The sequence below is a fragment of the Hyperolius riggenbachi genome, chromosome 7 (genome assembly GCF_040937935.1).
Source record: "Hyperolius riggenbachi isolate aHypRig1 chromosome 7, aHypRig1.pri, whole genome shotgun sequence".
Taxonomy (NCBI): Eukaryota; Metazoa; Chordata; class Amphibia; order Anura; family Hyperoliidae; genus Hyperolius; species Hyperolius riggenbachi.
In genome coordinates this window covers 244,334,250-244,361,900 of record NC_090652.1, presented here as the reverse complement: position 1 = coordinate 244,361,900, position 27,651 = coordinate 244,334,250, and the positions used below count along the sequence as shown (strand labels likewise).

At 44.0% G+C, this 27,651-nt stretch overlaps 1 protein-coding gene across 12 annotated transcripts in view; it reads right to left on the bottom strand.

Moving 5' to 3' along the window:
- The window catches only part of PDE11A (phosphodiesterase 11A), a 749,805-nt gene that overhangs the window by 132,981 nt on the left and 589,173 nt on the right, over positions 1 to 27,651 (bottom strand). For 11 of the 12 annotated variants that reach the window (XR_011022806.1, XR_011022807.1, XR_011022808.1 and 8 more), the window contains one exon: positions 15,160 to 15,250. The exons of the other annotated variant lie outside the window; for it this stretch is intronic. Coding sequence is in view for 1 of the 11 variants with exons in the window: in XM_068245440.1 (XP_068101541.1) it covers positions 15,160 to 15,250 (91 nt within the window). In the remaining 10 variants the exon portion in view is untranslated. The remainder of the gene's footprint in view (positions 1 to 15,159; positions 15,251 to 27,651) is intronic. 12 annotated transcript variants of the gene reach the window in all.

The following is a 27,651-nucleotide window of genomic DNA, read 5'->3' as shown; positions in this document are numbered from 1 at the left end:
GCCCCTCCTTCAACCACAGTATTGGTCCTGAGCTGGTAATAATCACTTCTACAGATGCTTTAAAGTGTAACTGTTGGTCATAAAATTCTTTATTTTTATCTGGTAAACAAATACAGTAATAAGAATGCTAACCAGGCAATCCAAAAGTTAAAATCACTATTACTTTTCTTGTTGATAAATGATCATTCCCCAGTTTACCTGACTCTTTTTTGGTACACACAAAACTTGGTACGCACAAAGGAAATTGCAGGGCATGCTGGGTTGTTCTTTTTTACTTCTCTACTTTCCCCTCAGACTTACCTAATGCAGCCTGATTGGCTGAAGCATCTTTCCCTCCTGTTTCCCCTCCCACACCTCTGTTCCTCTCTGATTGGCCAACATTTCTCATGCTGAGACAATGTACTTTCTATAGTGGAGGGCGAGCAATGCATACACAATCAGGCAGAGGATAGTAAGGGAGGAAATGACATCATGATTGGCTTCAAAATAGCCACAGTTAAAATGGGAAATGCTAAGAAGGATTTTCTGTTTTTTTTTACTGTAGAAAAATCACTAAAATCAAAACGTGGACAGTGCAATACATATGTTATGTAAGCAGAGCAAGTATTTATCTACTTATATATTTGTTTTTTTTTGTCTGAGATAGTATGGCTGACAGCTCCTCTTTAAATAGTAGTAATCCATAACAAATGGTTCCCCATCCCAGTCTTGCATCTCTGACACTGAGGTTGTCCTTGGCAGGTTTTAGTGTGCCATATTAATTGTTATGTACAGAATGCTTGGGGGGCCTAATGTAAAACTTGCACTGGGGCCCATAGCCTCTTAGCTAATAAAAAAAAAAACAACAAAAAAACAGGAAAATGAATAATAAATAAATAAATATTTGTATATATAAAAAAAGCATTGGGGTAGCGATCAGACCCGAGCTCTGTTGGTGGGGAGAAAAGGTGTGTGTGTGTGTGTGTGTGTGTGTGTGTGTGTGGGGGGGGGGGGGGGATAACTTTGTGCTGCGTTGTGTGGCCCTGCAGCGAGGCCTTAAAGCTGCAGTGGCCCATTTTATAAAAAAATGGCCTGGTCTTTAGGGGGGTTTAAGCCCATGGTCCTCAAGTGGTTAACACCTGCTCTTCCTCTCTTTAACCTGTTAGCAGCCCTGCATGCATTATCTTAAAGAGAAACTCCGACCAAGAATTGAACTTTATCCCAATCAGTAGCTGATATCCCCTTTTACATGAGAAATCTATACCTTTTCACAAACAGACCATCAGGGGACGCTGCATGACTGATATTGTGGTGAAACTCCTCCCACAAGAAATTCTGAGTACGTACTCTTGGCAGTTTCCTGTCTGTGAACCTTGCTGCATTGTGGGAAATAGCTGTTTACAGCTGTTTCCAACTGCTAAAAAAACATGCAGCAGCTACATCACCTGCCAACAGTAAAAATGTCACCATGTAATAAATGTCAGAATGTAAATCAGGGATTTAAAAGATTTTACAATGGGCAAACACTGACTAAATCATTTATACATAATTATTGTAAAAATGAAGTACTTTTTTATTACATTATTTTCACTGGAGTTCCTCTTTAAGTTAGATAATGCATTCTTGGGCGTCTTCTGCCCGGAATATATTGTTTAATTGCCTGATGCAGTTATGCAGAGTGGCACAGGGAGCTTTCATATTTATCTGTCCTGGGCAGCTGGATGGGCTTCTTCTCGTCATCCACCCATGGTGCTGTACTCTCTGCATCCTCTTCTGAGTTCCGATCACATGATATGACATGTAATCGTAACCCATCCCGGGATACGATCACATCATATCATGTGATCGGAACCGAGAAGAAGATGCTGGCATTGCAGCGCCGCCAGTGGAGGAGAGGAGAAGCCGATCCAGCTGTCGGGACAGGTAAATATGAAAGCTCCCTGCGCCGCTCTGCATAACCTGCCAGGCTGGGGAAGACACACTTCCCATGTGGCAGAGAAAAAACGGCCCTGCAGGGCACATATAGTTTTGCTATATGTGGCTGCTAAAGGATTAAGCAGCCACATATAGCAAAGAGGGTCTCTCCAGGAACAGCACAGCTATATTTGTTTGTGATTTCCAGAGTACTGTATATGTAACACCAAGCCATATATTGTTCCCACGGTTTCCACAAGTGTCCTAAAAATGTTACAGCAGCTGCAGACTGAAATATAGTCTTTACTGGTGCTCAGTTATAAAATGACTTGTATGGAGGTGTAAAAAGCTAGAAAGATTTTTTTAGGAAAGTAGCGTAACCCTTTAGAAAAGAGTAAGGTTGGTGGAACATTTATCGTATTCCAATATTGCCCCCCCCCTCCCCAACACACACATTGTAGATTAGATTAAATTAAATTGAATATTAAAGAGTAACTGTAGTGAAATAACGTAATAAATAAAATTGCTTATTTTTATTGATAAATGATTTTGTCTGTGTTTGTCCACTGTAAAATCTTTCCTCTACCTGATTTACATTCTGTAATATATTACAGGTGGCCACATATTTAGTCCTGGCAGGTGAGTCCTCTGCGGAATGTTGTGTTTCTGAGAGTTCCAAAGCCAGTACAAAATATACCTGGTCTCCCAGAATGCTCTGGAGGGTGGGGAGGAGGGATTCCACAAAGCTAATCAGCACAGGCTACACGTCACAGGGAGGGCGGCGCTACATACCAATATACATCAATGTACAGCTATAAGAAGGGTTTGTGGTGCTAAAACCAGGAAAATTACCATAAAAGTGGGTATTCTGAATAATTTACTGCATTCTACTATATGTCCCTACAGTGTCTCTTTAACCTCCTGAGCGATAATCCCGAGCTGAGCTCGGGGTATATCGCGCAGGAGGATTTCTCAGGCCCTGGTGGGCCGATTTGCATAATTTTTTTTGTTACACGCAGCTAGCACTTTGCTAGCTGCGTGTAACTTCCGATCGCCGCCGATCCGCCGCTACCAGCCGTGCAGCCCCCCCCCTCCCCGACCCCTTGCGCAGCCTGGCCAATCAGTGCCAGGCAGCGCTGAGGGGTGGATCGGGACTCCCTCTGACGTCACAACATCCATGACGTCGGTGACGTCATCCCGCCCCGTCGCCATGGCGACCGGGTAAGCCCAGCAGGAAATCCCGTTCTGAACGGGATTTCCTGCTTACTCTGATCGTCGAAGGCTGGGGGGATGCCGCTGCGCTGCGGCTATCATGTAGCGAGCCCTGGGCTCGCTACATGATTTAAAAAATAAAAAATTTTAAAAAATGGTGCTGCGCCACCTCCTGGGCGATATAATTCTATCGCCCAGAGGGTTAAATGGCAAATATAAACCACTTCATAGCTAGCATCACAATATTTTATTATTACAGGCTATTATTCTAATTTAATTTCTTTTTACATTTATGTAATAATAAATATTAAAGCCTTTGATTTATATATATTTTTTTGTTTTGTTCACCTCTGTGGTACTGAAAAAAAAGATTTCTGTTGGTTTTCTGCAGTGGAAACCTTATATCGTATTTCCATGGATTTACAGCTACTTGGAATTTTGGCATCACTAGTCAACTTTAACAGTCTCCTGCTTGTTTTGTAGCCATCTTGTTTCCCTGTTTACAGTGTGACAATGATCTATTAAATATATACCTAACTATTAAAATATGCAGTTTGATGCTACAAAACTATGACCTTATTTCACGGTTAAACAGGCTACAGAGTAAATATATTTCATAGGTTTATTCATAGGTATATTTTATGAAGCGCAAATCATCGATCATTATGTGCTGCACTGGTTAATATTATGATACAAGGAAGTGTTACATTACTGTTTGGGTTTTCTTTGCCGCATCCAACAGTGCCGCCTTGTGTTCATTTGATGCAAATACATGTTGAGAAAAGTTACAAAAAAGAAGGCTGAGATTTTTTTTAGATCACATAGATGGCAATGCAGCAGGTGAACCACAGGTCAACCCAAAGAAACCATTGAAGAAGGTGGTTGTATTACACACCTGTACTGCACAAATGAAACACAAGTTTGGCCCAGTTTGTGGTGGGACAAGGGTGGACCCATTTAGGGGGGTTAGGATATATAAACACTGTTTGGATTGTGTTAAATGTTATTATTACGAACCAAGTTTAAGGCTTCACAAGTTTAAGGCTTTACTCACTATCACCTGCTAGCCTTGATAATGCATATATTTCAAAGCGCCGCAAGATAAAATGGACGTGAGCTTTACCGATAAAAAATGATCGTTGTAAAGGGCGCAGGAAATAGCCATTAGTTTGAATATCAGTAAATGTATCGATAGTGTACTACTTAATTCATATAGTAAAATATATGTAATATTTGCTGATATTTGACTATGACCTAACATCTCCCTACTCTCACACAGAACCCCCCAGTGGTGCCTAACCTTAAGACCCTCCCTGGTGGTGCCTAAACCCCCCCCCCCCCGGTGGTGCCTAACCCTACCCCCCCCCCCAACCTTTTGTCCCCCATCTACCGAAAAGCAGCAATATGCGCCAAACAAAGTAAATTTCAGAGGTAATGATTTCAAATATTGGTGCCCGGTTCCACAAGCTCAGGCGCCCAGGATTCTATTGAACGCCGATATTTGAAATTATTACTGCTGATTATTATTTACCTTTTTTGACACATATTGCAGCCATTATAAAAGCTGCGACTTGTGGCAAAGAAGGTACATTTCGGCACCCAGAGGCACCTGATAGTAGCCGCGATCTGTGCCCAAATTTCTTTTCTTTGCCGCTCATCGCGGCTCATATAATATGTGCCTATGGTGTTTTGCTGGGTTTTTTTTACCAAAGGGCTCCTGCGCCATTTTCAGGGAACGGTATAAGTGAGGTGGTGGCATTTACACCAGGGAACTGTAAAGGGGGGGGCACTAGACACCAGGGAATCTGATCAACACTAATAAAATGCTTGACAACAACTTTGCACAACTGTGTACCAAGAAGTTGACCATTGCTTTCAAATGTCCCTCCTTAAAGAGAACCTGTACTGAGTAAAAATATTTCAAATAAACACATGAGGTAACTTTAAATGAACATTACATAGTTACCTTGCCATAAGTTCCTCTCAGAAGCTCACCATTTTCTTCTGACAATAATCCCTTCCAGTTCTGACAATATTTTGTCAGATCTGAAATATATCAGTTGCTGTCAGTAAAATATCAGTTGCTGTCAGTTATAGCTGAAAGGAAAACTGATATGCCCGGTAATGTCCATGTTTCCCTATGGCTCAAGTGGGCGATGTTACAGTTTAACTGTGTGCTGACCAGAAAGCTGTTATGGGTAATGGCCATTTTCAAAATGGAGGACGGAAAATTCCCTTGATCACAGTGAACAAATAGGACGTGGGACAGGAGAAAGACACTGAGAAGTAGACTACATGGAAGGTAAGTATGACTTGTGTATGCTTATTTTGACTTTTAATTGTCAGTTCAGGTTTTCTTTAAGGACCAATGCACAGATCTATGTAAATATATATATATTTTTCTACTGAAAAATGTGTTAAATTGACTCAAAACTTTACTCCCATCCTTATTCGGAAACTGTATACAGTATTTCCTATTTTTTCAATGTTAACATGGAGGAAAAGTAATGATGATATAAAGGGCCAGTGATGATAATGCTTTATGGAGGCGTAACTACAGCAGGAGCAGTTCCTGCAGTCACAAGGGAGCCCAGGACTGTGGGAGGCTCCAAATTCTTACACACACCAATACAGAGGCTAACAGGCAAGTGTCCAAATGTGTTTTAAGGTGGGTAGGGGGTATGGTGACTGCACTTATTATAGAGGAGGGAGGTGGTTGAGGGAGTGCAATTATAACAGCCACACTTGACATGGGTGTGGTGTAGAGATACAGTCAGGGCCGGACGGATTTACCGTAAGGCACCGTAGGCATGTACCTACAGGCGCCTGATGAGGGAAAGGCGGCTCACTCCCCTCCTCCTTCCCTATGCATGAGTCCCGAGCGTGAATGTGAGGTTACTCACTCAGCTCTCGGCATTCCACTGACAAGATTCCCCTTCAGTCGGGGGCACCTCTAGCTACATAATACTGAGATTACCTCTGGTTACATAATGCTAAGGGAAACCTGTAGCTACAAAGGGAAGTAATGGATAAGTGACAGCTGGGCAAGCCAGCACACTTGTGGTGCAGTTCAGCAGAGGTTTGTAGGTTCATGGTGGGCAAAGTCTAGGGTGCCAGGACATCTGTGCCTATAGGCTCCAGTTATGTAAATCCGGGCCTGGATACAGTACTGTATACTGATCACACTTGCCATAGAGACAAGGAGGGGGATACGCTGAACACACTTGTTATGCTAGAAGGAGGGGTTAGATATGCTGGTCACATTTGTTATGGGGTGTGGAAATACTCTGGCCACACATGTTATAGAGGAGAAAGGAAGGAGATCCGATTTAAACACCTCATCTGGATACCTTTAAAATGTTTTTAATTTTTCATGTAAATCACTTCCCCTTAAAAACTACTATCTCACGTGGCCTGTCAGGTGCATCCTACCAGAGTTTTATTTATCTGCAGCAGTTTTGTTTCCAGACTTTGTACTTTCACTCGGAAGACAGGCTATTCTGTGAGTGTGGCATGTAGCTGTAAGCCTAGTTATACTTTTGCTACTACCTACATTATTCTTAGCAACTGAATTATCGCTTTGAAAAGATGTGTGGTTGGGGAGCTTAGTCTTATTTTGTATTTCAATGTTAAAATCTACAGTATATTTTAGATATTACTTGTACCAGGTAAATGTGGACATTTTTTAATGTTACTCAACTTACCATACAAAGATATGTTGAACTATTGATCTTGTTATCTATTCGCTGCACTTTGATGTGTTTCTCAGCCACAAAGATGTTTTACTAACTCTAATTACCGTACTTTTCAGACTATAGGACGCTCCTGACCTTAAGATGCACCTAGGTTTAGAGGTCAAAACCAGGGGGAAAAATATCTACTAAACCTGTGAAGGTGAAGGGACATCTTGTGGATTATGCTCCCTTGTGTTGTCCTCTGCGCCCCTATGTCCGCCTTTGTCCCCCTTGAGTCCTCCTCTATGCCCCTTTGTATCCCCCTTGTGTCCTATTCTATGCCCCTTTGTGTCCCCCTGTGTGCTCCATTTGTCTCCTTTGTGTCCTCCTCTGCATGGGCACAGTGTAGGGAGTCCCCAACATTGCAGCAGGTTGGAAGTTCGTATTGCCAGGCGTTCACAAGTCAGGAAATTCCCTGCAAGACGCAGTGACTTTTCTTCCCCACTTTTGGGAGAAGAAAATTGAGTCTTATAGTCCAAAAAATACAGTAGCAATCAGGCTAAGGGCCCACTAGCAACGCTTTACAGGAGATCACAAACTGACCACGATTCCCAAATTGCGGAAATGCCACAATTTCAATCGAGATTCCCGGAATAATCATGTATCGGCTTTGCAGCCAATTTATTCAATCGATCTGGGATCGCTCCCAAAATACTGCCTGCAGCATTTGCTATGGTGGGTCAATTGCAACACTGCCAGTGCAACCAACCCCAGAAAGTCAGGCTACGTTCACACAGTTCGAGTTGCCCATCCTGGAAAATAAGGACAGTACGCAACAGTGTTGAAAAGCAGAATCACACATTATGAGTGTGATGTGACACATACAGTGAGGCATACAGTACATAAAAGTATGCTTTACAGCAATGGTGCACGTCAGCCAGTGAATTCACAGAGCGCTGCGTGTTGTTCAGACAGAATCCACTGACAATCTGACAAGCAATTGTGAACCTGCATCACACTATAATTGCATTGTGTTGTGATATGATTGTATTGTCCATAGTGAGGCAATGCAGCGGATGTGGTGTCCAACAGCAGGACAAATGCCATGGATAACCCATGAAAATAAAGTAATGTAGCCTAGTTCTAAATAGGATTGGGCCTTACGCTACATACACTTGTTTATCACATGAACTCACATCTATTCAGGAACAGCTTAATTAGTACATGTATTTGTCAACTGTCTTAGATATAAGTATTAACGAGACAAAGTGATATACCTCTCTGTGTCCTATGATGATGCCCTGCGGCACTAATGCCGACCTATTCTACAGAGTTAAGGTGACTCCATACTGTGACCCATTTCTGCTGAAATCTATAGTAAAAGTTAGTAGCTGCCCACAGTCCAGAGAGACTATGTAAATTATTAATGATCACCTTAAGCCATCGTTAACCTCCTTTCTGGAGAGGCCATTTAAATTGATAACCAAATGCAAACTCATTTTAACAAAAGACATTAAATGATATACTGTAACCCCCAAAATGCATTCTACCTCTGTCTGCATAAAAACAAACAAAAGTAAATGTGATAGAAATTGGAGGGAAGGTGTATAAGCGCCATCTGGTGGTTAAGATAAATAAAGCACCATTCTCCTTGTTATGTGTTATTTATACTGTAAAAAGGGATGCAGTGAAGTGAATCTGTCTTATCTTGAAAGATGTAAATGTATCTTATACATATAAATGTACACTTGAAGTAAATTACCTGTGTGGACTTGAAATCAGAATTTCACATGAGCAGAACCACTTCTGGCCTAAGCCATTATCAAAGCTGAAAATGGCATTCTGCTTATAAACTAAGTTGTCATTGGGCCAGAGACCATAAATGATCCTGCAAAACCAGCTCGATGTTACAAAAAAAAAATCCGTTACTGTGGCAAGAAATTGCACCCTTAACGAGACACTGAAGCGAAAAAAAATATATGATATAATGATTGGTATGTGTAGTACGGCTAAGAAATAAAACATTAGTAGCACATATATGAGTATAATACTGTTTCCAGTACAGGAAGAGTTCAGAAACAAAACTGCTGCTCTAATCTATGCAAACAAGCCATTAAGCCACTTTCGAAGTTGCAGAGAGTTCTGACTTCTGAAGCCTGTTATCTCAACTGTTAGTAACTATATTGTTTTTTCTTCAGCACAGTACAGGTCAATAGTTCACTGGGCTGCTCTGCAAAATCATTTAGAATGCTGAGTAGTGGGTAAACTGCTAATATTAGAGAATGATGCAATGTTATAAAAAACATTATATAACTGAAAATAAAAAATAGGAGAATATTTTCTTTGCTTCCAATGTTCTAGTAGTAATTAGCCCTACTACACAATCAATTCATTATATCATAATTTTTTTTTCGCTTCAGTGTCTCTTTAAAGGACAACTGTAGTGAGAGGTATGTGGAGGCTGCCATAACTTCCTTTTAAGCAATACCAGTTGCCTGGCTACCCTGCTGATCCTCTGCCTCCAATACTTTTAGCCATAGCCCCTGAACAAGCATGCAGCAGTTTAGGTGTTTCTGACATTATTGTTAGATCTGAGAAGATTAGTTGCATGCTTGGTTCTGGTCTGATTCAGACAATACTGCAGTTAAATAGATCAGCAGGGCAGCCAGGCAACTGGTACTGCTTAAAAGGAAATGAATATGGCAGCCTCCATATATCACTTCAGTTGTCCTTTAAGCTGGCCAATAAAGGTCCAATTTTTAGTGAAGGATCGTTCCAGCAATCAGTTAAACGAGATCAGAAATAAAATGTCTTAATATGTTAGTGAACACCACCCACAAAAAATCTGTACTTCCTATCCATCACGACAAATTAGAAATTAATATTTTTCGCATTGACAAAATTGCTGTCGAACAATCATTTTTAAAATCATTGGCAGTCAAATGGGGATACCCAGGGACTTAATTTTCTGCCAATCCAATCACTACTCTGCCGATCCGATCGCTCAAACAATTCTTCACTAAAAATTGCACCATTAGTGGCCACCTTTACCTGGGTCATATCAGACCACAGCAATGGCTGCTGAATGGTTGAAGTATGTGAATGCGTGATAGAAGTTGTGCACGCACACATAGGAAATCCTGTAATTTCTATGATTAATTTTAAAACATTAACCACCTGGCAGGGACGTTCCTAGGATCCTAATAGGCACTCCAGCCAGAAGATGGGTGTGGCCATGCATTGGAATGTGGGTGTGGTTATGGGTGGAGCCAAATGTACATGAACTTAACAGTGGTCGAAGTAGGCCTGCCCAGCAAAATGTTGGATGAAGCCCTCCTCTCCATTAATACAAAACAAAAATGCAGCATATAACATGAATAAAGTTATCTGGCTTCTGTTCTGGCTGGTCTGGCTTTCTGCTGAGTAAGCTGCCAGTCCCCCCATAGCATTCCATGGCCTTCTAGTGGACCCCCACCTCTTCTCCCACGCACCTCCCATTGAGGCACCTCAACTCCCAGCATGCTCCCATAGAAGAACCACAGCTCCCTGCATGCCCCCATAAAGGCATCACAGCATCTAGCATGGCATCACAGCACCCAATATGCCTACATAGATAGAGTGACCAGACGTCCCGGATTGCCCGGGACGCGTCCCGGATTCAGGGTCCGCTGTCCCAGGCAGCATGAGGTCCCGGGAAACGTCCTGCTTTTAGTAGCGTCTGGACACTCTATCCTCATGAACTGGCAGCGGCGTCTATAGACGCCGTGCCAGTTCATTGCCCGCAGCCCTGCTCCAGCCTCCTTAGTCTTCCGGTGTTTTGACACCGGCAGGCGAGCAGGGCTATGGCAAGATGGCTGCCAAAGCCCTGTACTGGAGACTATTTGGGCTTGATTCACAAAGCGGTGCTAACCTACTTAGCACGTCTAAAGTCTTTAGACGTGCTAACCAGGGTGCTAAGTAGGTTAGCACCGAATTTCTGAATCAGATAATTCGGTGCTAACCTACTTAGCACCCTGGTTAGCACGTCTAAAGACTTTAGACGTGCTAAGTAGGTTAGCACTGCTTTGTGAATAGTCTCCATACCCCCACTGCTGTGCTGTGGTGCTATGCTGGGTGCTATGGTTCCTCTATGGGGCATGCCGGGTGCTGTAATGTCATGCTGTGTGCTGTGGTGCCATGCTGGGTGCTGTGTAGTGCCATGCTGGGTGCTGTGGTGACTCTACTCTGCTTGGGGGACATGCTGGGCACCACAGAATAGATCTGGGGCACGTGCCACTGATCTTTGGGGCTAGCAACACCCCTGCCACCTGACCATGCACAGTTAAATCAACATAGAGTTTGTGGGTGAAGCAGTTGCTTTTGGTGCGCCCTTAGAGACTGCAATGTAAATTTGTGCCAATGGGGTAGCAGGGGTTTAAAGTACTACTGAACTGTATTTTACGACCTGTTAGGAAATAAAAAAGCCACTGCATAACTCACCTACTCCGGGTTCCTCTCGCTGCCTTTTCTGCCATGTCAGCTCTCCCATTCTGCTGCTGTCTTCTCATTTATGCCGACATTGTCACTGCTATGGCCCTAAAGTACTTCCGGGTCAGCACCATAGCAGTAAAAATGCCGGAATTTATGAGAGGACATGGTAGCAGAACGGAAGAGCTGACGGCGGAAATGATGGCGAAGGGAAATCGGAGTAATTGAGATCTGCTGTGGTTCTTTTTTTAATAGGTTGTTCGATTATGGCGGTACAAGTGGGCGTAATCAGGGGCATTCCTAGGGAGGATAACTGACACTTCCTCCCCACCCATATTCAATGTTCTAGTTAGTTGAAGATTTCGGCTGACTAGTGCGGGGACCCCTGGTGCTGTAACATATGTCACAGCACCTCACGCAAAACGGCACTAAGAGCATTCTAACCCCCTCTCAGTTCAGGGGTACTTTAATTTTGGCAACGGTGCTCGACCGTGAGAAAGCTAAACACGTATTTGGGGAGGGCACTCTGCTATGAGATGGCCAGGCACACAGAGTTACACATTGCCCAGCAAGCTCATGGTGAACTAGAACTAGGAGTGTTCGTGGGAGACCTCATTTGCTCACTTCAACCGGAATAATCGCAAATACTTTCTGTTTTAAGAAAGCAAATTTCTGTGTTTCCAAGTACACAGAGAAGCGGAGGAGACGACATACAGATTATATTAAGTTCAGTAACAGTGCAGTCTAACACAGATAGCAGGAAAAAATGCAAAAGGTAGATCCTTCCCTCAGTAGAGGGGAACATCTGGGTAATCTGGATGCTTCTGCAATACTGTTGCAGCCCACCCCTGCTCACCAGGACCCTCTTTTACTGTCCAGCAAGCCGCACTGCACAAGCACAATGACTGCCCGTGCCATAGCAACTCCCTGCTTCTGCACAGACGTGGGAAGTCTTTGCACCTGTGCAGGCAGTGTGTTTATACTGGTACACAGATGGGAGTGAGGCAGCACTCTTGTCAAATAGATTTGGAGGGTCCCATCACTGGAATGTGGGGGCGAGGAGGAGGGTAGGAGAAGCCTCTGGATTGGTCATCATTAATTTTCTAAAGCTTGCTCCAGTAATTAAAGCAAAGGTCTTAATGCTGCCAAAGATACCCAATCTATCGAACAATAACAGTACTATTTAAAAAAAAAACTTGTTAGATGCAGAGAAGGAACACAGTCTGTGTTTATGCTCCCCCTTCTTCCAGCTGTTTCTGGGAAACTGGGAAATTTCACTGGGAAAATGTAAACTGCTGCAGCCATTCTTACACTGTTAATGGTAGGGTTCTCTAACTTTGCACAGTTGGTCACTGGGTGACTGAGATTAATATTCAGAAAAGTAGGTGGAGCCTTCAACAGTCAATCAAAATTCACCTATTGATTTTCAAGGGGAATATTTCATTGCTGCCATTTTTGCACTGTTAATGGCACAAGCCTCAAACTTGGTACAGTTGGTCATTGGGTGACTGGGGTTCAAATGCAGAAAAGGGGGTGGAGCCACAGCCAATCAGATTTGTTTCATTTCGATGCAAATGATTAATGCCAAAGACCGCAAAGCTCACAAACTACAGTAGGTTATTGAGTAATTAAGTAATTGTGTGTTAGGGTTAGAAAAACACAAGCCAAATACATAACCGGGCAACGCCGGGTCAACAGCTAGTATGCAAATAATTTTAAGATAATGTAGAATTATGCAAATGTTACTGCAAATCTATGCATCTTGAAAATGGACTGATTAAATAGTTTCATTGCAAGCTTTGATTAGTCCATTCTACAACAGATTTTAAAAATCATTAGCATAATTCTCAATCATCTCAAGTTTATTTGCACCTCAGTAACATCCCTACTGACTACTATGGACTTTGGTTCGTGTAGATTTGGGCAAGATATTTAATACACGCAATGCAAACATACCTGGCTCTGGTGTTTAGTTTATTTAAAAAAATAGCTGGCAGCCAAAGGTTAATTACAGTTTTGTCAGTCTAAAATAGAAAGGACCTGCAAGTATACAGCTTCACATGAGCAAGAAGTCCCTTCCATAATGCATCACTGCAGTGCAGAATAGTGTGTACATGTGCAAATCATTATTCTGTGTCTCTGAAACACCAGGAATATATCCAGAACCACTGGTATATTTGACCAATGGCTGACAGACGTTTCAGGCTTGTTTGGTCTTTGCAACAATGCTAGTTATAGATTGTTATGACTCGCTGGTTAAAGAGGAGCTGTAGAGAAGATAACGTAATAAATAAAATTGCTTATTTTTTTAACAATATTTATTAATAATTATTTAGCCAATGTTGCCCATTGTAAAACCTTTCCTCTCCCTGGTTATGCATTCTGAAATGTATCACAGGTAGCAATATATTTGCGTACAGTCAAAAATGGCGTGAGGAAAAAATGGCGCACAGTGATAAATCTTTTAAAACGGTATTTATAGTTTTAAGGATATGCAGTAACTTTAAAACATTATTTATCGTTGGTCTGACCCCCGCCCCTCATGTCCTGCCGTGTCCCCCGGTTCTTGTCTTCTGCCTCCCCCGCCCCCCTTGCACGTCCAATTTTGTCCCCCAGTGGTTTCATCTCTGCCCCGGCCTGGAGTGTAATGCTACAACAGTCCTACCCACGCAGATCTTACGAACAGCTGGTAGATATATCTGCTCGCTGCCGCTGGAGACTTTCTGATCCACCAATCATGCGGGGGCGCTGCTCCAGAATCGCCAATCACCTCTGCTCCGTCTGCTAATTGGACACGATGGTCTCGGAGGCGGGAGCATTGGGTCCAATTAGCAGACGGAGCTGAGAAATGAGCAGCGGTGATTGGCGATTCTGGAGCAGCGCCCTCGCGTGATTGGTGGATCAGAAAGTCTCCAGCGGCAGCAAGCAGATACATCTACCAGCTGTTCGTAAGATCTGCGTGGGTAGGACTGTTGTAGCATTACACTCCAGGCTGGGGCAGAGATGAAATCACTGGGGGACAAAATTGGACGTGCAAGGGGGGCGGGGGAGGCAGAAGACAAGAACCCGGGGACACAGCAGGACATGAGGGGCGGGGGTCAGACCAACGATAAATAACGTTTTAAAGTTACTGCATATCCTTAAAACTATAAATACCGTTTTAAAAGATTTATCACTGTGCACTATTTTTCCCCACGCCATATTTTCCTGATCCAATATATTTGGTGCTGGCAGGAGATCTCTGCAAAAAAAAATAAAAGACGAAAAATCGAAAAAATCTCTGCAAAAAGTTTGGATACTGAGGGTTCTGAAGCCAGTACAAAATATACCTGATCTCCTAGAATGCACTGGGGGAGGGGGAGAATTCCACATAGTTATTCAGCCTAGGCTAAGCATCTGTGGGATAGAAGGCTTACATAGAATATACAGCAATATATAGCATAGAAAGTGTTACTGATGCTGAAGCCAGGAAAATTACTTAAAAGTGGGTTTCCTAAATAATTTACTGCATTCTACTAGATGTCGTTACAGTTCCTCTTTAACTGGTTACTCTGTACAATCTCTGGCTTAGTAATTAAGCCCTAAGTGAGTGCTAGTTTTAGCAGAGTGGTTGTGCAGTTACCATGAACTGTTATAAAATCAGTGTAACTTGGGAGCTATTATTTCATTCTTGAGCACAGAGTATAACCACTGAAATATTCATTTACTGTAGGTGACCCAGTGGAAGGTTTATTCTGATTTGTGGCTATAAATGACTGCAGGCTACATACGTAAATCCTATTAGAATATATTGTTACTCGCAAAGCCAGAATATCATCCCAGCTTCCAGAATTATATGTGGCTCTTAGAATGAACACCAGGACAAGAAGAAACTGCTGTGAAATGTGTCTCAACTTCCCAATTATCAGTGTACCTCGCTCTGAAGGATCATGACAGCGTGGTTGAAATGATGATGCTCCAAGGTGGCTGACGTTCCATAGAGCTGAGACAAAGCCGAGCCGCTCCTGGACAGGAGAGAGAAGAAAAGGCAGCATGTCAGTATAGTGGCACCTGTCACCGCAGCCTGTAATGTGTCACCACCCCGCCGCTTTCATTATCCCTGATAAGCCGTTTCATGGACTTGTACTGACTCATTGCTGTGCAATAACTTGGCTGAGCCACACTCAATACTGCCATTCAAACCTACAGAAAACTCGTATGCTATTGAGAATATTAATATGGTCCTCAGAGAGTGTAATTGTTATAATTTAAGTAGGCCTCAGTTATTTGGCCTGAGTTTAGGTAAAAGGCTTGGTTTGCAGAATATACCTTTAAGACAGGTTTCTCACAGAAGAGATGATGCAGTCAATTGCCAGGAATATGTCCCTGGTGGAAGGACATAGGTCTGAGCTGCCCCAGACCGTTAGTGGACAAAAAGGTAAACATAGCCAATATTTACCAAACATGGCATTCCTTGTAACTGGGGTAGAAAGCACTCGGAATATTAATTAAGTAGGTGTGTGTCATGACACCACAAGGGGTCAGAGCCAATTGTAGGTTTGGGGGGGTGGCTCAGATGATGTCACATTTCACTCTTTGGTGACCGGTATTAAAGGGGGTCACAGGCTGAAGAGAGACACTTCTTCTCTCTGCTGGCTTCCAACCTTTTACTCTTATTTATGTTTTGTCATCTTATATAACTGTATGTTGTATATTGTATGTTGTATATAGTAGATAGGCCTCCGGGCTATGTAGTATAGATGTAACGTAGTATAGACAGAAGATAACCTGATTACCATTCACCAGGAAGGTAAATGAGAAGCTGTATTGCAACGGACTTACTACAGAAGAATCTGCTTTGCTTATGTAACGAACTGTACTGTATATCTGTTTACTGAATAAACTCCTAAACTCTGAGGACGCCTGAGGAGTTCTATCTCCAATGCTGTTGCTGTGATGGGAGTCGTGTTTGCAGCTCCTGTTAATGAGTTGCTGGTGCCGAACAAAGGTGTTGTGTTGTTGCCCATAGCAACCAACGTATAGTTTCTTACATACATAGTCCTCAGACACTGCTATGGTTCACAGGGGGACATTTATCAAGAGTGTCTGAGACAAAATATTAGTAGGTTTTTAGAAATCCATGCAGAAATGTCTTAGACATATTAAGAAATCACCAAATAGTGAAGATTCCTTCTTAAACTGTTAGGAATAGGAGAAGTTAGGAAGGTTCCTCAGACAGTGCAGTGTGTGAGAGAAATTTCTGTTGCTGAGGTAACCATTACATCTGCTGTATTGCATCAATGCCCAGCACTGGAAGGGTTAAGCACAGAACAGCTTCACAGGACACCTGGCAGCAGGGGGGAGAAGCACTTCACAAATCATATCTAGCCTGTACTGCTGCACTATATGTAGAACTGCTATTAAACACTTCTTCTTGCACCTTTCTTAACTGTAGTGTAGCTCTAGAAATCTAAGTTAAACTGCCGCTATTAAGTAGTTTTTTAGAATTTTCTTATTATCATGCAGAACAGTTCCTCTGCTGGTTAGAACAGAAAAAACTGTTGGTAATGCTTTGATAAATCTGGCCCAAAGTCTCTGCTGTTATGGGTTTACACACAACAGACATGCTTTGTAAATAGATAATACAAACATTTCATTTGTATTCTAACGCTGACCATTAATAGTGTGATCATAAGTGAATGACCATGTTTTCAAACAGATTGTTTAGATCATATCATATGGAAACAGAAACTAACTGGCCCAAACGATCCTGGACGATCACATTAGTGATTCCCTAAAGGACAACTGAAGTGAGAGGAATATGGAGGCTGCTGCCATATTTATTTCCTTTTAAGCAATACCAGTTGCCTGGCTATCCCGCTGATCCTCTACCTCTAATACTTTTAGCCACAGCCCCTGAACAAGCATATGCACATAAGGTGTTTTTGACATTATTGTCAGATCTGACCAGATTAGCTGCATGCTTGATTATGGTGTGATTCAGACACTACTGCAGCCAAATAGACTAGCAGTGCTGCCAGGCAACTGATATTGCTTAAAATGAAATAAAGATGGCAGCTTCCATACACCTCTCACTTCAGTTGTCTTTTAACCACCTCGGGACTGGGCACTATGGCCACTTTAGGACCAGAACTGTCTGTGCCCTTTTAAGAAATGTGATTGTTGTGATTAGCTCACATCAATAACGGGGTCAGAAGCCAATGAAATTGTCTCCTTCCTGATATACAGAAGTTTTGTTGTCAGCCTGCCAGTAGAGCGAGTGGGTGTAGCAACGTGGAAAGCAGTGGGAATAGTGAGAGTAAGCGGACGGTGTGGTGGTGGTGATTGCAACCTACGCCTTGGTAGGAATAAGCAGCCACAAACAGGGCGTAGATGTCAATCACTGCCGTCCGGAAGCGGTTAAAAAACTGGTCAATCAACATGGCAGATTTTTTTCATATATACAATCTCAACTGGTTTTGAGTTTGGATTCTTTAATGCTGTGGATTGAACACAGTAAATATGACCTTTTCTTATAATCTGATCTTTTCGAAAATACAGTTGTTCCCTAAAAATCACACTGTTAATGGGTACCTAACGTTTAATGCCAATGTGGACTTACCCTTAAAGTGAACCCATATCAATAACTACACAGTGCCCCCCTAAGGGTATGGTTGCAGCATACTGTGCAGTCTCACCACCGTTTCTGTAGTGCTTGCTTTGAAAACCAATATGCAGAAAGCTCACTGGTCCAAATACAGTCTGTACTCCAAGCTGCACGGAGGCTGATGTACAATAAGTTGGGAAGGTATGGTGTGTGGCTATGGGAGCTGACTGTAAAGATACAGGCAGGAAAAGTTTTCTACAAACTCCATTATTAAAACGAGCTTTGTGAAAAGGGTGGTAAGGCTACATAGATGGGAATTGTATCAAGTTTAGCACAACCTGCTGAACGTGTGCCTGTAGTGAAAAAAGTGCCCCAAATGAGTACTTAGCTATGTAGAAGGAAGCCTCTGGATATTTCATCCTGCTTCTCCTCCCCATTCCAAGGGCTTGTCAATGGAGCTCGGCCACACTCCGCAGACTCAGACGGCTTTTCTTCTGAGCCAATACAGCTGTGCACATTTGCGTACAGCAGCGTCACGAATGTCTAAGGATCTCAGCGCAGTCGGGGGATGACATGGGAAGCCTCTGGAGGATACAGAGGTGTCCCTCTACCAAAGCAAGCATCTACATTTTTGTCCAACGGAGCGCACAGGTTTGCTTTAAAATGGATCTTTGCTCAAATTGTCTCCTCTACTCCAATACATTTTGGCATACAGTGACTACTACTAAGGATCACTGTAAGGGATGGGACGATCAATCTCTTCCTTTAGAACTGGTTCAGAGGAGTAACTAAAAATTATGTGCCCACCCCCACAACATTTTGATGGGGCCCCCCAATGTTCACAACCTTTATCTTGCCTCGCCTCCCCTCGGGGACCCTCACAGCCTGCGGGTCATAAAACAAGAGTGGACATCATAATGTTCACACCTATAACCACAAAAATACCTGATCCGAAGGTTGGGCACCTATATTGGAGGAAGTGGAGTAGTAGTTGGGCCCCCCTTACGTTTCTGGGATCCCCTGTGGACTCAGGGGCTGCTCCCCTGTAGTTACATCCCTGAACTGGTGCTTACAAAAAAACACACTGCTATAATAAAGGGGATGTTTTATCAACCACTTAATGACAAGCTGACTTATAAAAAAAAACATTCTGCTAGAGCCTCTTAACGGCTCCAGGCCATTTTTCTAAGTCAAGCTGTGCTGCTGCCGATGTGCACGTGCGTTCCCGTGCGTGTGCACGTGAAAATAGTGAGAGAAAAAAACATCATAGAAAAACACACCTTTATTTCCAAATACTATATTGTCACCATACTTGTACTAGGGACATAATTCAAATTTTGTGATAACCAGGACAAATAGGCAGATAAAATGTGTGGGTTTTATGCACAGTAGCAGTGTTTATATTAAAACTATAGGGGATGAAATTGGAGAAATAGTGTATTTTTTTCATTTTCTCCTTCATTTTCCCTTTAAAATGCATAGAAAATAAAGTAATTACTGAAAACAAATATCAACCCCAAAATGCCCAATTTGTGGTGAAAAAAACAAGGTATAGATCATTTCATTGTGATTAGTAGTGATTAAGCTATTGGCAAATGAAAGGGATGAGCACTGAAAGGTGAAAATCACTCTTGTGTTAGGGTAAAAACCCCTCTGGGGTGAAGTGGTTAAAAGGACAAAATATGGAGAACAATCTACTTTTCCAATACCACAGATTGTAATGATGATCTAGAGATAATATCATATTAGCAATTACCATGTGAAACTGTAAGGAATTTACTTATGCAAAGGAACATGGAGTAAGTTTATAGAGGTTGTTTTTTTTCTTCCTTCCCTTCCTTTGAATAAGCTAGGAATACTGAAAGTTAAAGAGGAACCGTAACGTCCTAATCTACTCAGCACCAGTGTGTAGACCATGCCCACTTTATAGATGAAAAACAAGTATCTCCTAGTAAAATAATATCAATTTACTTAGTTTTTGTAGCTTTAAGCAGGAAGCCACGCCCACCACACTAATTTCATCCGCGGATGTATATTAATTACCCTACTCGCATTGTCTTCTGGGTAGTGACGTTTAGAAACGTCACGCTCTCTCCTCCTATTTGAAAAAACAAACAAAACAGTCTCCTTCAACAAGAGACAGGCAGGAGAGCGAGCCGGCCACGCCCCCAAATCTCCGTCCAGTGAGCTGAGTGAGCAGTAGAGATGGGAAGTTCGGATCTTTTCAATGATCCGGATGATTCGAATCGGATCATTGAAAAGATCCGGATCTTTGATCCGAATCTCGGATCATTTTACTACCGGAAGCATTCGGGGGTGAAATGAACAGCAGGACAGGTCTGTGGACAGGAGAAGGGGAGGGGGGTGGACACACAGAGAAGGGGAGAAGATGGACAGAGGGCAGGGAGTGGACAGAGAAGGGAGGAGGGATGAGCAGAGAGCAGAAATGTTTGCACGTAATACCCACATGCTGAAGTCATATGCTTTACATATATTTCACCTATATGCTCATCTGTACACTTTGAAAGAAAAGGTCGCACAGTGAAAGAAAGCATTCCCAGAAGATAAGTGCAGCTGTTTAGTGCCGAGTGCAGGAGGATTATATTGCCTTTCAATCACATGTCTGCAAAGTTACTGAGCTGTGCTGAGCCAAAAGCTTCCAATGTGATCACTGTGCAGCACTACGGAACAGACAGCCTGTAATGGGCAGCACATTGCAGCCAGTATGTGTGCTCTACACATATCTGGCAGTGTCACCGATGTCCCCTCTCTCCCATCTACCTGTCTCCTTGCAAGGCTGGCTCCCATCCAACAGAGCGATCCCTGCTTCCAGGACCCCGCTGCCCGCTGAGAGGGGGCGTGTCGCTCCTGGCCCCGCCCCTTTTGCGATCCGAATCGTTCATTTTGATGATTCGGATGATCGACTCATAAAATAGATTCGGATCAAAGATCCGAATCGTTCATGATCCGGACAACACTAGTGAGCAGCGTGTATCAGCTCTGCTTCTCATACAAGCTGGCTGCTCTGCTTTGATCTGGCTACCCGCACTGCAGCTGCTCAATTCTATCCTCCTGACCCTTGTCTCCAGGCTGTCAGCAAACTAGATCCTGACCACAAACTCTGCCCCCCTGACTAGCAGTCTTCAGATTGGTGCAGCAGCCAGGGGGAACACTTGTTTGAAAGCTGCATACATTACATAGTGCATACAGCCAGGCTTCTTCCTGGTGGCAGAGCTGTTCTGCTAAGCCCTGCACCAGTATTGTGAGCCTGTCAGAGGCTGTGCATCTTGTTCAGCTCTCTCCTGCACACTCGTAGTAGATTGCAGAAGTTACTAAAGAGTAGGTATGGCTCAGCCTCACAACTCTCCTGACATCCTGACAAGATCACATTCCTGAGCTGAGCTATTCAGCAGCATTAGGCAGAGAGACCTCTGTTACCAGACTCTGCTAGGAATACAGAAGGCTGACTTTTCAGGAATGTAAATTGAGAGAGGTTTGTCATGTAGTGTTGATGAGGGAACCCCAGCATCCCTATAGATGTACATGCTTCTACCTGGGTGCACAGGCTGCTTGCTCTGCTTTTTTTTTTAACAAATCAACAACTGACACTGGTTTAGATGTTTGTTTTGTTCGTTAAAGTGTACCAGATATGGGAATAATGGGTGTATTTATACTTACCTGGAGCTTCCTCCAGCCCCATAAGCAGTGTGGGCTCCCTTGCCATACTCTCCTGCCACTGTGCTCAATTGTTACCCAGGTAATCTGGCAAGTCATGCACTTTTGTGCGTGCGCAGCCCAGTCATGCGCTCCTGCCACACTCCTGTGCCCAGCTGCAGGAGCATGAGACGGTGCACACGCAGCCGGCCAGATTACCTGGGCGATGCTGGATAGGATGGCGAAAGAGCCCACACACTTCATGGTGCTGGAAAAAGTCCCAGGTAAAAATAAATACACCCATTATTGTCATATCTGGTTTCCTGAGTACCTTAAAGTGAACCTAAAGCCGATAAAAAAAAATGAGATTAACTCACCTGGGGCCTCCCTCAGCCCCCTGCAGCCGATCGGTGCCCTCGCAGCTCCGCTCCGATGTCCCAGGACCCACCGGTGAGCACTTCCGGTTTCGCCGTCACCGGCCGACAGGCATGGGAACGCGAGTGATTGTTCGCGTTCCCAGCCTGTATATCGCCCCCTATGCTGCTATTGCGGCCAGGAGGCCGCAATAGCAGCATAGGGGACGATATACAGGCTGGGAACGCGAACAATCACTCGCGTTCCCATGCCTGTCGGCCGGTGACGGCGAAACCGGAAGTGCTCACCGGCGGGTCCTGGGACATCGGAGCGGAGCTGCGAGGGCACCGATCGGCTGCAGGGGGCTGAGGGAGGCCCCAGGTGAGTTAATCTCATTTTTTTTTATCGGCTTTAGGTTCACTTTAAACAAACCGTAAATTTGTAAGGTTTGTAAATTGTGTGGGCTTTTGTGGGGCAGCATGCATTTACGTACCTATGGGAGTTGCTTAGTAGCCCCCCTTCCCCATCCACATGGAAGCTTCCATCTTCTGTGTTCCTGTGCCAGAGGTTGAAATTCCCACAGTGATATTCTGTGCCCCTGGCAGCTGCAATGGAAGGTGTAGTTCATTGATGTGGTTACAGCTCCTGGATCATATCGCACCCTCCCAGCATCCATTATGGCTGCCAGGGACATAGGAAATCGCTGCAGTTCTCTGGCAAGGGGAGAGAGAAAATAGAGGACTCCATATAGACGGGCATGTGGGGGGGGGGGAGGATATTGTGTTTGCTGCACTTTCAAAAGCCCGCACAATTAGCAAACCTCCCTTAGGAAGAGGTTAGTTTAAAAATGTTTTTAAAAATTAGTGCATACTTCCATGGGGGGCACTAGACACCAGGGAACTGTATAAGGGGTGTGAGCACGCCGCTTGTTAAATTGAGGTGTGGTTAAAGGAAACCTAAAGTCCATAAAAAAAATGCAGTTTAACTTAACTGGGGCTTCTACCTGCCCCCTGCAGCCGCCCCGTGCCTGCGCGGTGACATACCGATCCGCTGGTACCCCACAGTGACCCAGTTTTGGTTTTTGGTCACTCAGTCCACTGCGCCTGTGTACTAGTAAACTACTCGAATTAGTGATTAAAATGAGGCTTAATTGCCTCAGGTGTGCGGCTGGGAGAGAGGAGGTTAGTAACCCATAAGTCCGTGGTCTTCAAAACATCTTGCACGTGTCCTATTGGACGCGTTGCAAGACTCACTATGCACCCTTCCTCCTTCAAGCCGGAATGGTTATTACCCCCTAACAGCGTCCTGGTCAGCACACTGTTAAACTGTAATATCACCCTACTTGAGCCATATGGAAACATGGACATTACCTTGCACATCCAGTTGTAACTGACAGCTGCTGATATATAACTGACAGCAACTATTATATTTCAGTTCTAACAAAATATTGTCAGAACAGAAAGGGATCACTGTAAGAAGAAAATGGTGAGCTTCTGAGAGGAACTGACGGTAAGGTTAGTATGTAATATTCATTTGCAGCTACGTCATGTGTTTATTTTAAATAATTTTACTCGCTTCAGGTTCCCTTTAAGATATGTATCCCCTCTCTGTCCCCCCAAAGAATACTATGACACAGGATTAGAGTGTGAGCTCCTCTGAGGACAGTCAGTGACATGACTATGTACTCTGTAATGTGCTGCAGAAGATGTCAGTGCTATATAAATACATAATAATAATATGGTAGGATTAGAGTGTGAGCTCCTCTGATGACAGTCAGTGACATAACTATGTACTCTGTAATGTGCTGCAGAAGATGTCAGTGCTATATAAATACATAATAATAATATGGTAGGATTAGAGTGTGAGCTTCTCTGAGGGCAGTCAGTGACATGACTATGTACTCTGTAATGTGCTGCAGAAGATGTCAGCGCTATATAAATACATCATAACAATAATATGGTAGGTCATTACACTATGACTATGGTAGGATTAGATTATGAGCTCCTCTGAGGACAGCCAGTGACATGACTATGTACTCTGTAATGTGCTGCAGGAGATGTAATACACAATGATTCAGGGACGTTTTCTGTGGATTATAGTGCTTGTGTGATCGCAATCGTTAAAAAATCGTAATAATGTAGTAAAAAATTTGCGTTTGCTGCAAAAAAAAAAAAAAAAAAAAAAATCAGCCGCAAAACGCTAGTGCTAATTTCTAGCATTTTGTGTGTGAATGGGCCCAATCAGTCCTACTCTGATGGCTGGCTCTCCAGACTGCTCCAGCATCACTACAGTACAAAGGAGGGGGGTGAAAAGGCTGGAGGCAGGGTGCTGTACTCAAGACCCTGCTGAATACTGAATAGGGGACTATCTACAAATCTTTGTATTTCTTAAAGCTAATGTGACCCCATATTAAAAAAAAAAAAAGTCAGTACTCACCTAAGACAGGGAGGCTCGGGTCCTAATAGGGCACTCCTCTCCTTCCTGGTGCCCTCCGTCTGCTCCTGGCTCCTCCGCTACGCGGTACTTCGGACTCGTTTCGAGACCCCAACAATGCGCGTCTCGAGGCTTCGGAAATGATTCGGGAGCCGAGTGCTTCCGAAGACGGGCCGCTCTACACTGCGCGCGCGCTCTCTATGATGCACTCGCATGTGCGCCACCTGTCTTCGGGAGGACTCGACTCCCGAAGTCCCCGCAGTTGCAGATGCGAATGGGGGAGACAGCGCAGCACGGAGGGCACCGGGAAAGGAGAGGGAAGGCTCATTAAGACCGAGCCTTCCTGTCCTTAGGTGAGTATCTGCCTTTTTTTCTTTTTTTTTTAATATGGGGTCACATTAGCTTTAACAGTGGACGAACAGATGCAGTCATTAGCACAATTGTGTAGGGGGCATAAAGCTTGTTTTATTGTGACTATACATCAGGCGGCCGATCGACCATCTGACTTCGATTATTATAATCAAATCGGATGAAAATTGCGCTGCCAAGTGCATGGCGATCAACAATGCAACCAATTTTAGCGTGAAATTGGTCACATTAGTCAATCAGAAATGCTGCAAATTGTCGGGATATCATGGTTGGTCGGGTGCATGGCGGTAAAGGCAAGTAAAAATGGGCTCTAGGTCTTGTTCCGGCTGCCGCAAGTGCGCATGTGCGCCGCCCGCTCCGTGCCCACCTCGCTCGCCCGCACCTGCCCACCTCGCTCGCCCGCACCTGCCCACTTCGCTCGCCCGCACCTGCCCACCTCGCTCGCTCGCCCCTGCCCACCTCGCTCGCTCGCCCATCCAGCTCCCTGGTCCCAGCTGTCAGTTACTGGGACACAGGGACAAAACTGTTGGACGCAGCGACAGAGTGGTTTTATTAGGTAGGATAAATGTGTGTATGTGTATTTACACACTACCTGTCCTCAGGGCTGTGGAGTTGGAGTCGGGGAGTCTGAGTCGGGGCAATTTTGGGTACCCGGAGTTTTAGTCGGAGTTGGTGGTTTCATAAACTGAGGAGTTGGAGTCGGAAGATTTTTGTACCGACTCCACAGCCCTGCCTGTCCTGTGTCGCAGTGACCGTCCTCTTCTGCATTCACTGCTACACTCCCCATACTTGCTGCCGGCGCATATCACTCTGACACGCGTGTGCGACGTTACGCTGGCCGGCATTTATAGGAAGGAGCGGTGGAAGACAGATACAGGACAGGTAATGTATAAATACACATACATGTACATACGTTTATACTTAGAGGAACAGCGGCAAGGCGGCGGGCTCGGCCGATTTCCAAGAGATTTCATGCTAAAATTGATCGGGAATTGGCCTGTGGTGTATGGGAAGCTGAAAGATCTCTCTAATCAGATTCGATTAGAGAGAGATCTGTCTCTTGGTTGAATCTGCCCATCATCGCCTGATGTGGGATCAGTGAATAATGGCGCACAGTGCCTATGCATAGAAATGGCGCCGCATTAAAAAGATACGCTTATCGCTATTTATCGTTAGTACTGCATAATAATGGCGCCCAGGGAAAAAAGAAGAAAAACGGCACACACTAACGTTATTTATCAATAGTGGCACACACTAACGTTATTTATCAATAGTGGCACACACTAACGTTATTTATCAATAGTGGCACACACTAACGTTATTTATCAATAGTGGCACACACTAACGTTATTTATCAATAGCGCCCTACATAAGCCAAACTGCAGAAGTTATTTAACTGCAAAATGATGAATGGATTTAATGTAACACTGTCAAGGTTAGGGTTAGGCACCACCAGGGGGGTGGTTAGGGTTAGGCACCACCAGGGGGGTGGTTAGGGTTAGGCACCACCAGGGGGGTGGTTAGGGTTAGGCACCACCAGGGGGGTGGTTAGGGTTAGGCACCACCAGGGGGGTGGTTAGGGTTAGGCACCACCAGGGGGGGGTTAGGGTTAGGCACCACCAGAGGGGTGGTTAGGGTTAGGCACCACCAGGGGGGGTTAGGGTTAGGCACCACCAGGGGGTTTAGGGGTTAGGGATAGGTACAGAGAGGGTTCTGTGTGTTAACGCTAAATAACAATAAGGCTTTAACGCTAAATAACAATAAGGCTTTAACGTTAAATAGCGATAAGCGGCAAACGGATTAGCGGCAACACTGTGCGCCATTATTCACAGGCGCCATTTTCAGATGGATGCGCCTGATGTATGGCTACCTTTAGTTTTCAGTCTCTCAAGACATGGAAAAGAAACTTTTTTTTTTTCTCGTGGACTGCCAGACAGCTCTGTGCTTCAGGGCCCTTTTCCACTGCAAAACGCAACTGCAAATGCATTTGCGGTTTTCCCAATTTTGATGTGCTTTTTTTGTGCGTTTTAATGCGTTTGCGTTTTCTGTTTTTCTGATTGGCAAGTGTTGTCTTGAAAATGGATACTAGTGGTTAAATCAATACAAAACGCAAAACGTATTTCTATGAGTTTTTCATGCGTTCCTATACTTTACATTGAAATGCAAAACGCATCATAATCGCACAGACATACATTCGCATTTTTTAAAAAAATCGGAACGCAGAAGTGGAAAAGGCCACCCAAGATTCTTATTTTAAGCAGGCTGCACTTCAGAATCAGCAAGCGCATGCGTTTTGAATTTCTGGCAAATATGCAGCTAGTGGAAAAGGGCCCTTATGCTGTAATGCCAGTGGTTTGAAACGCCTCTGCTATTCAGCTACATTACAATACAATGTTCAGCATCTCCAGGTCATTCCCTGTCTGCTTCTCTTTACACATGTGCATATTACACTTCCTGGGCTTCTGCAAATTATGTCAGTTAGGAAAAAAAAAAGCTTGGGGAAGGAGGGTGTAACAACCTTCACTGTGGGCGTGTTTTCAACTGCTAGGATGAAGAAAAAAAAAACTTGCTAATCCTGCCAGTAGTAAACAGGGATCCTCCCATGCTGCCTATGGCACTTTTACAGCACCTTGCTGACAGGGTTATGATATTTATTAGTCACTCCTACTTATCTATATACTTAAATCACTGTCATATACTGCTTTTTAAGGAATCTTTATTCCTTCTTACAGTTCCTCTTTAAGGACTGTGTTGGCATTTTTGTATTGGATGAACATGATGGGCGTATGTCCTTTTGAATAAACTTATATAACTGAAGGGACTAGGGAACACAGCAGCAACCCCCCCCCCCATCCGTATGAGCAGAGTAGAGGCACCACAGCACCCAGCAGGGCACCACACAGTACCCAGCATGCCCCACAGAGGCACCCAGCATGGCACCACAGCACCCAGCATGGCATTATGGTACCCAGCGTGCCCCATAGAGGCTACATAGAGGCTACACAGCAC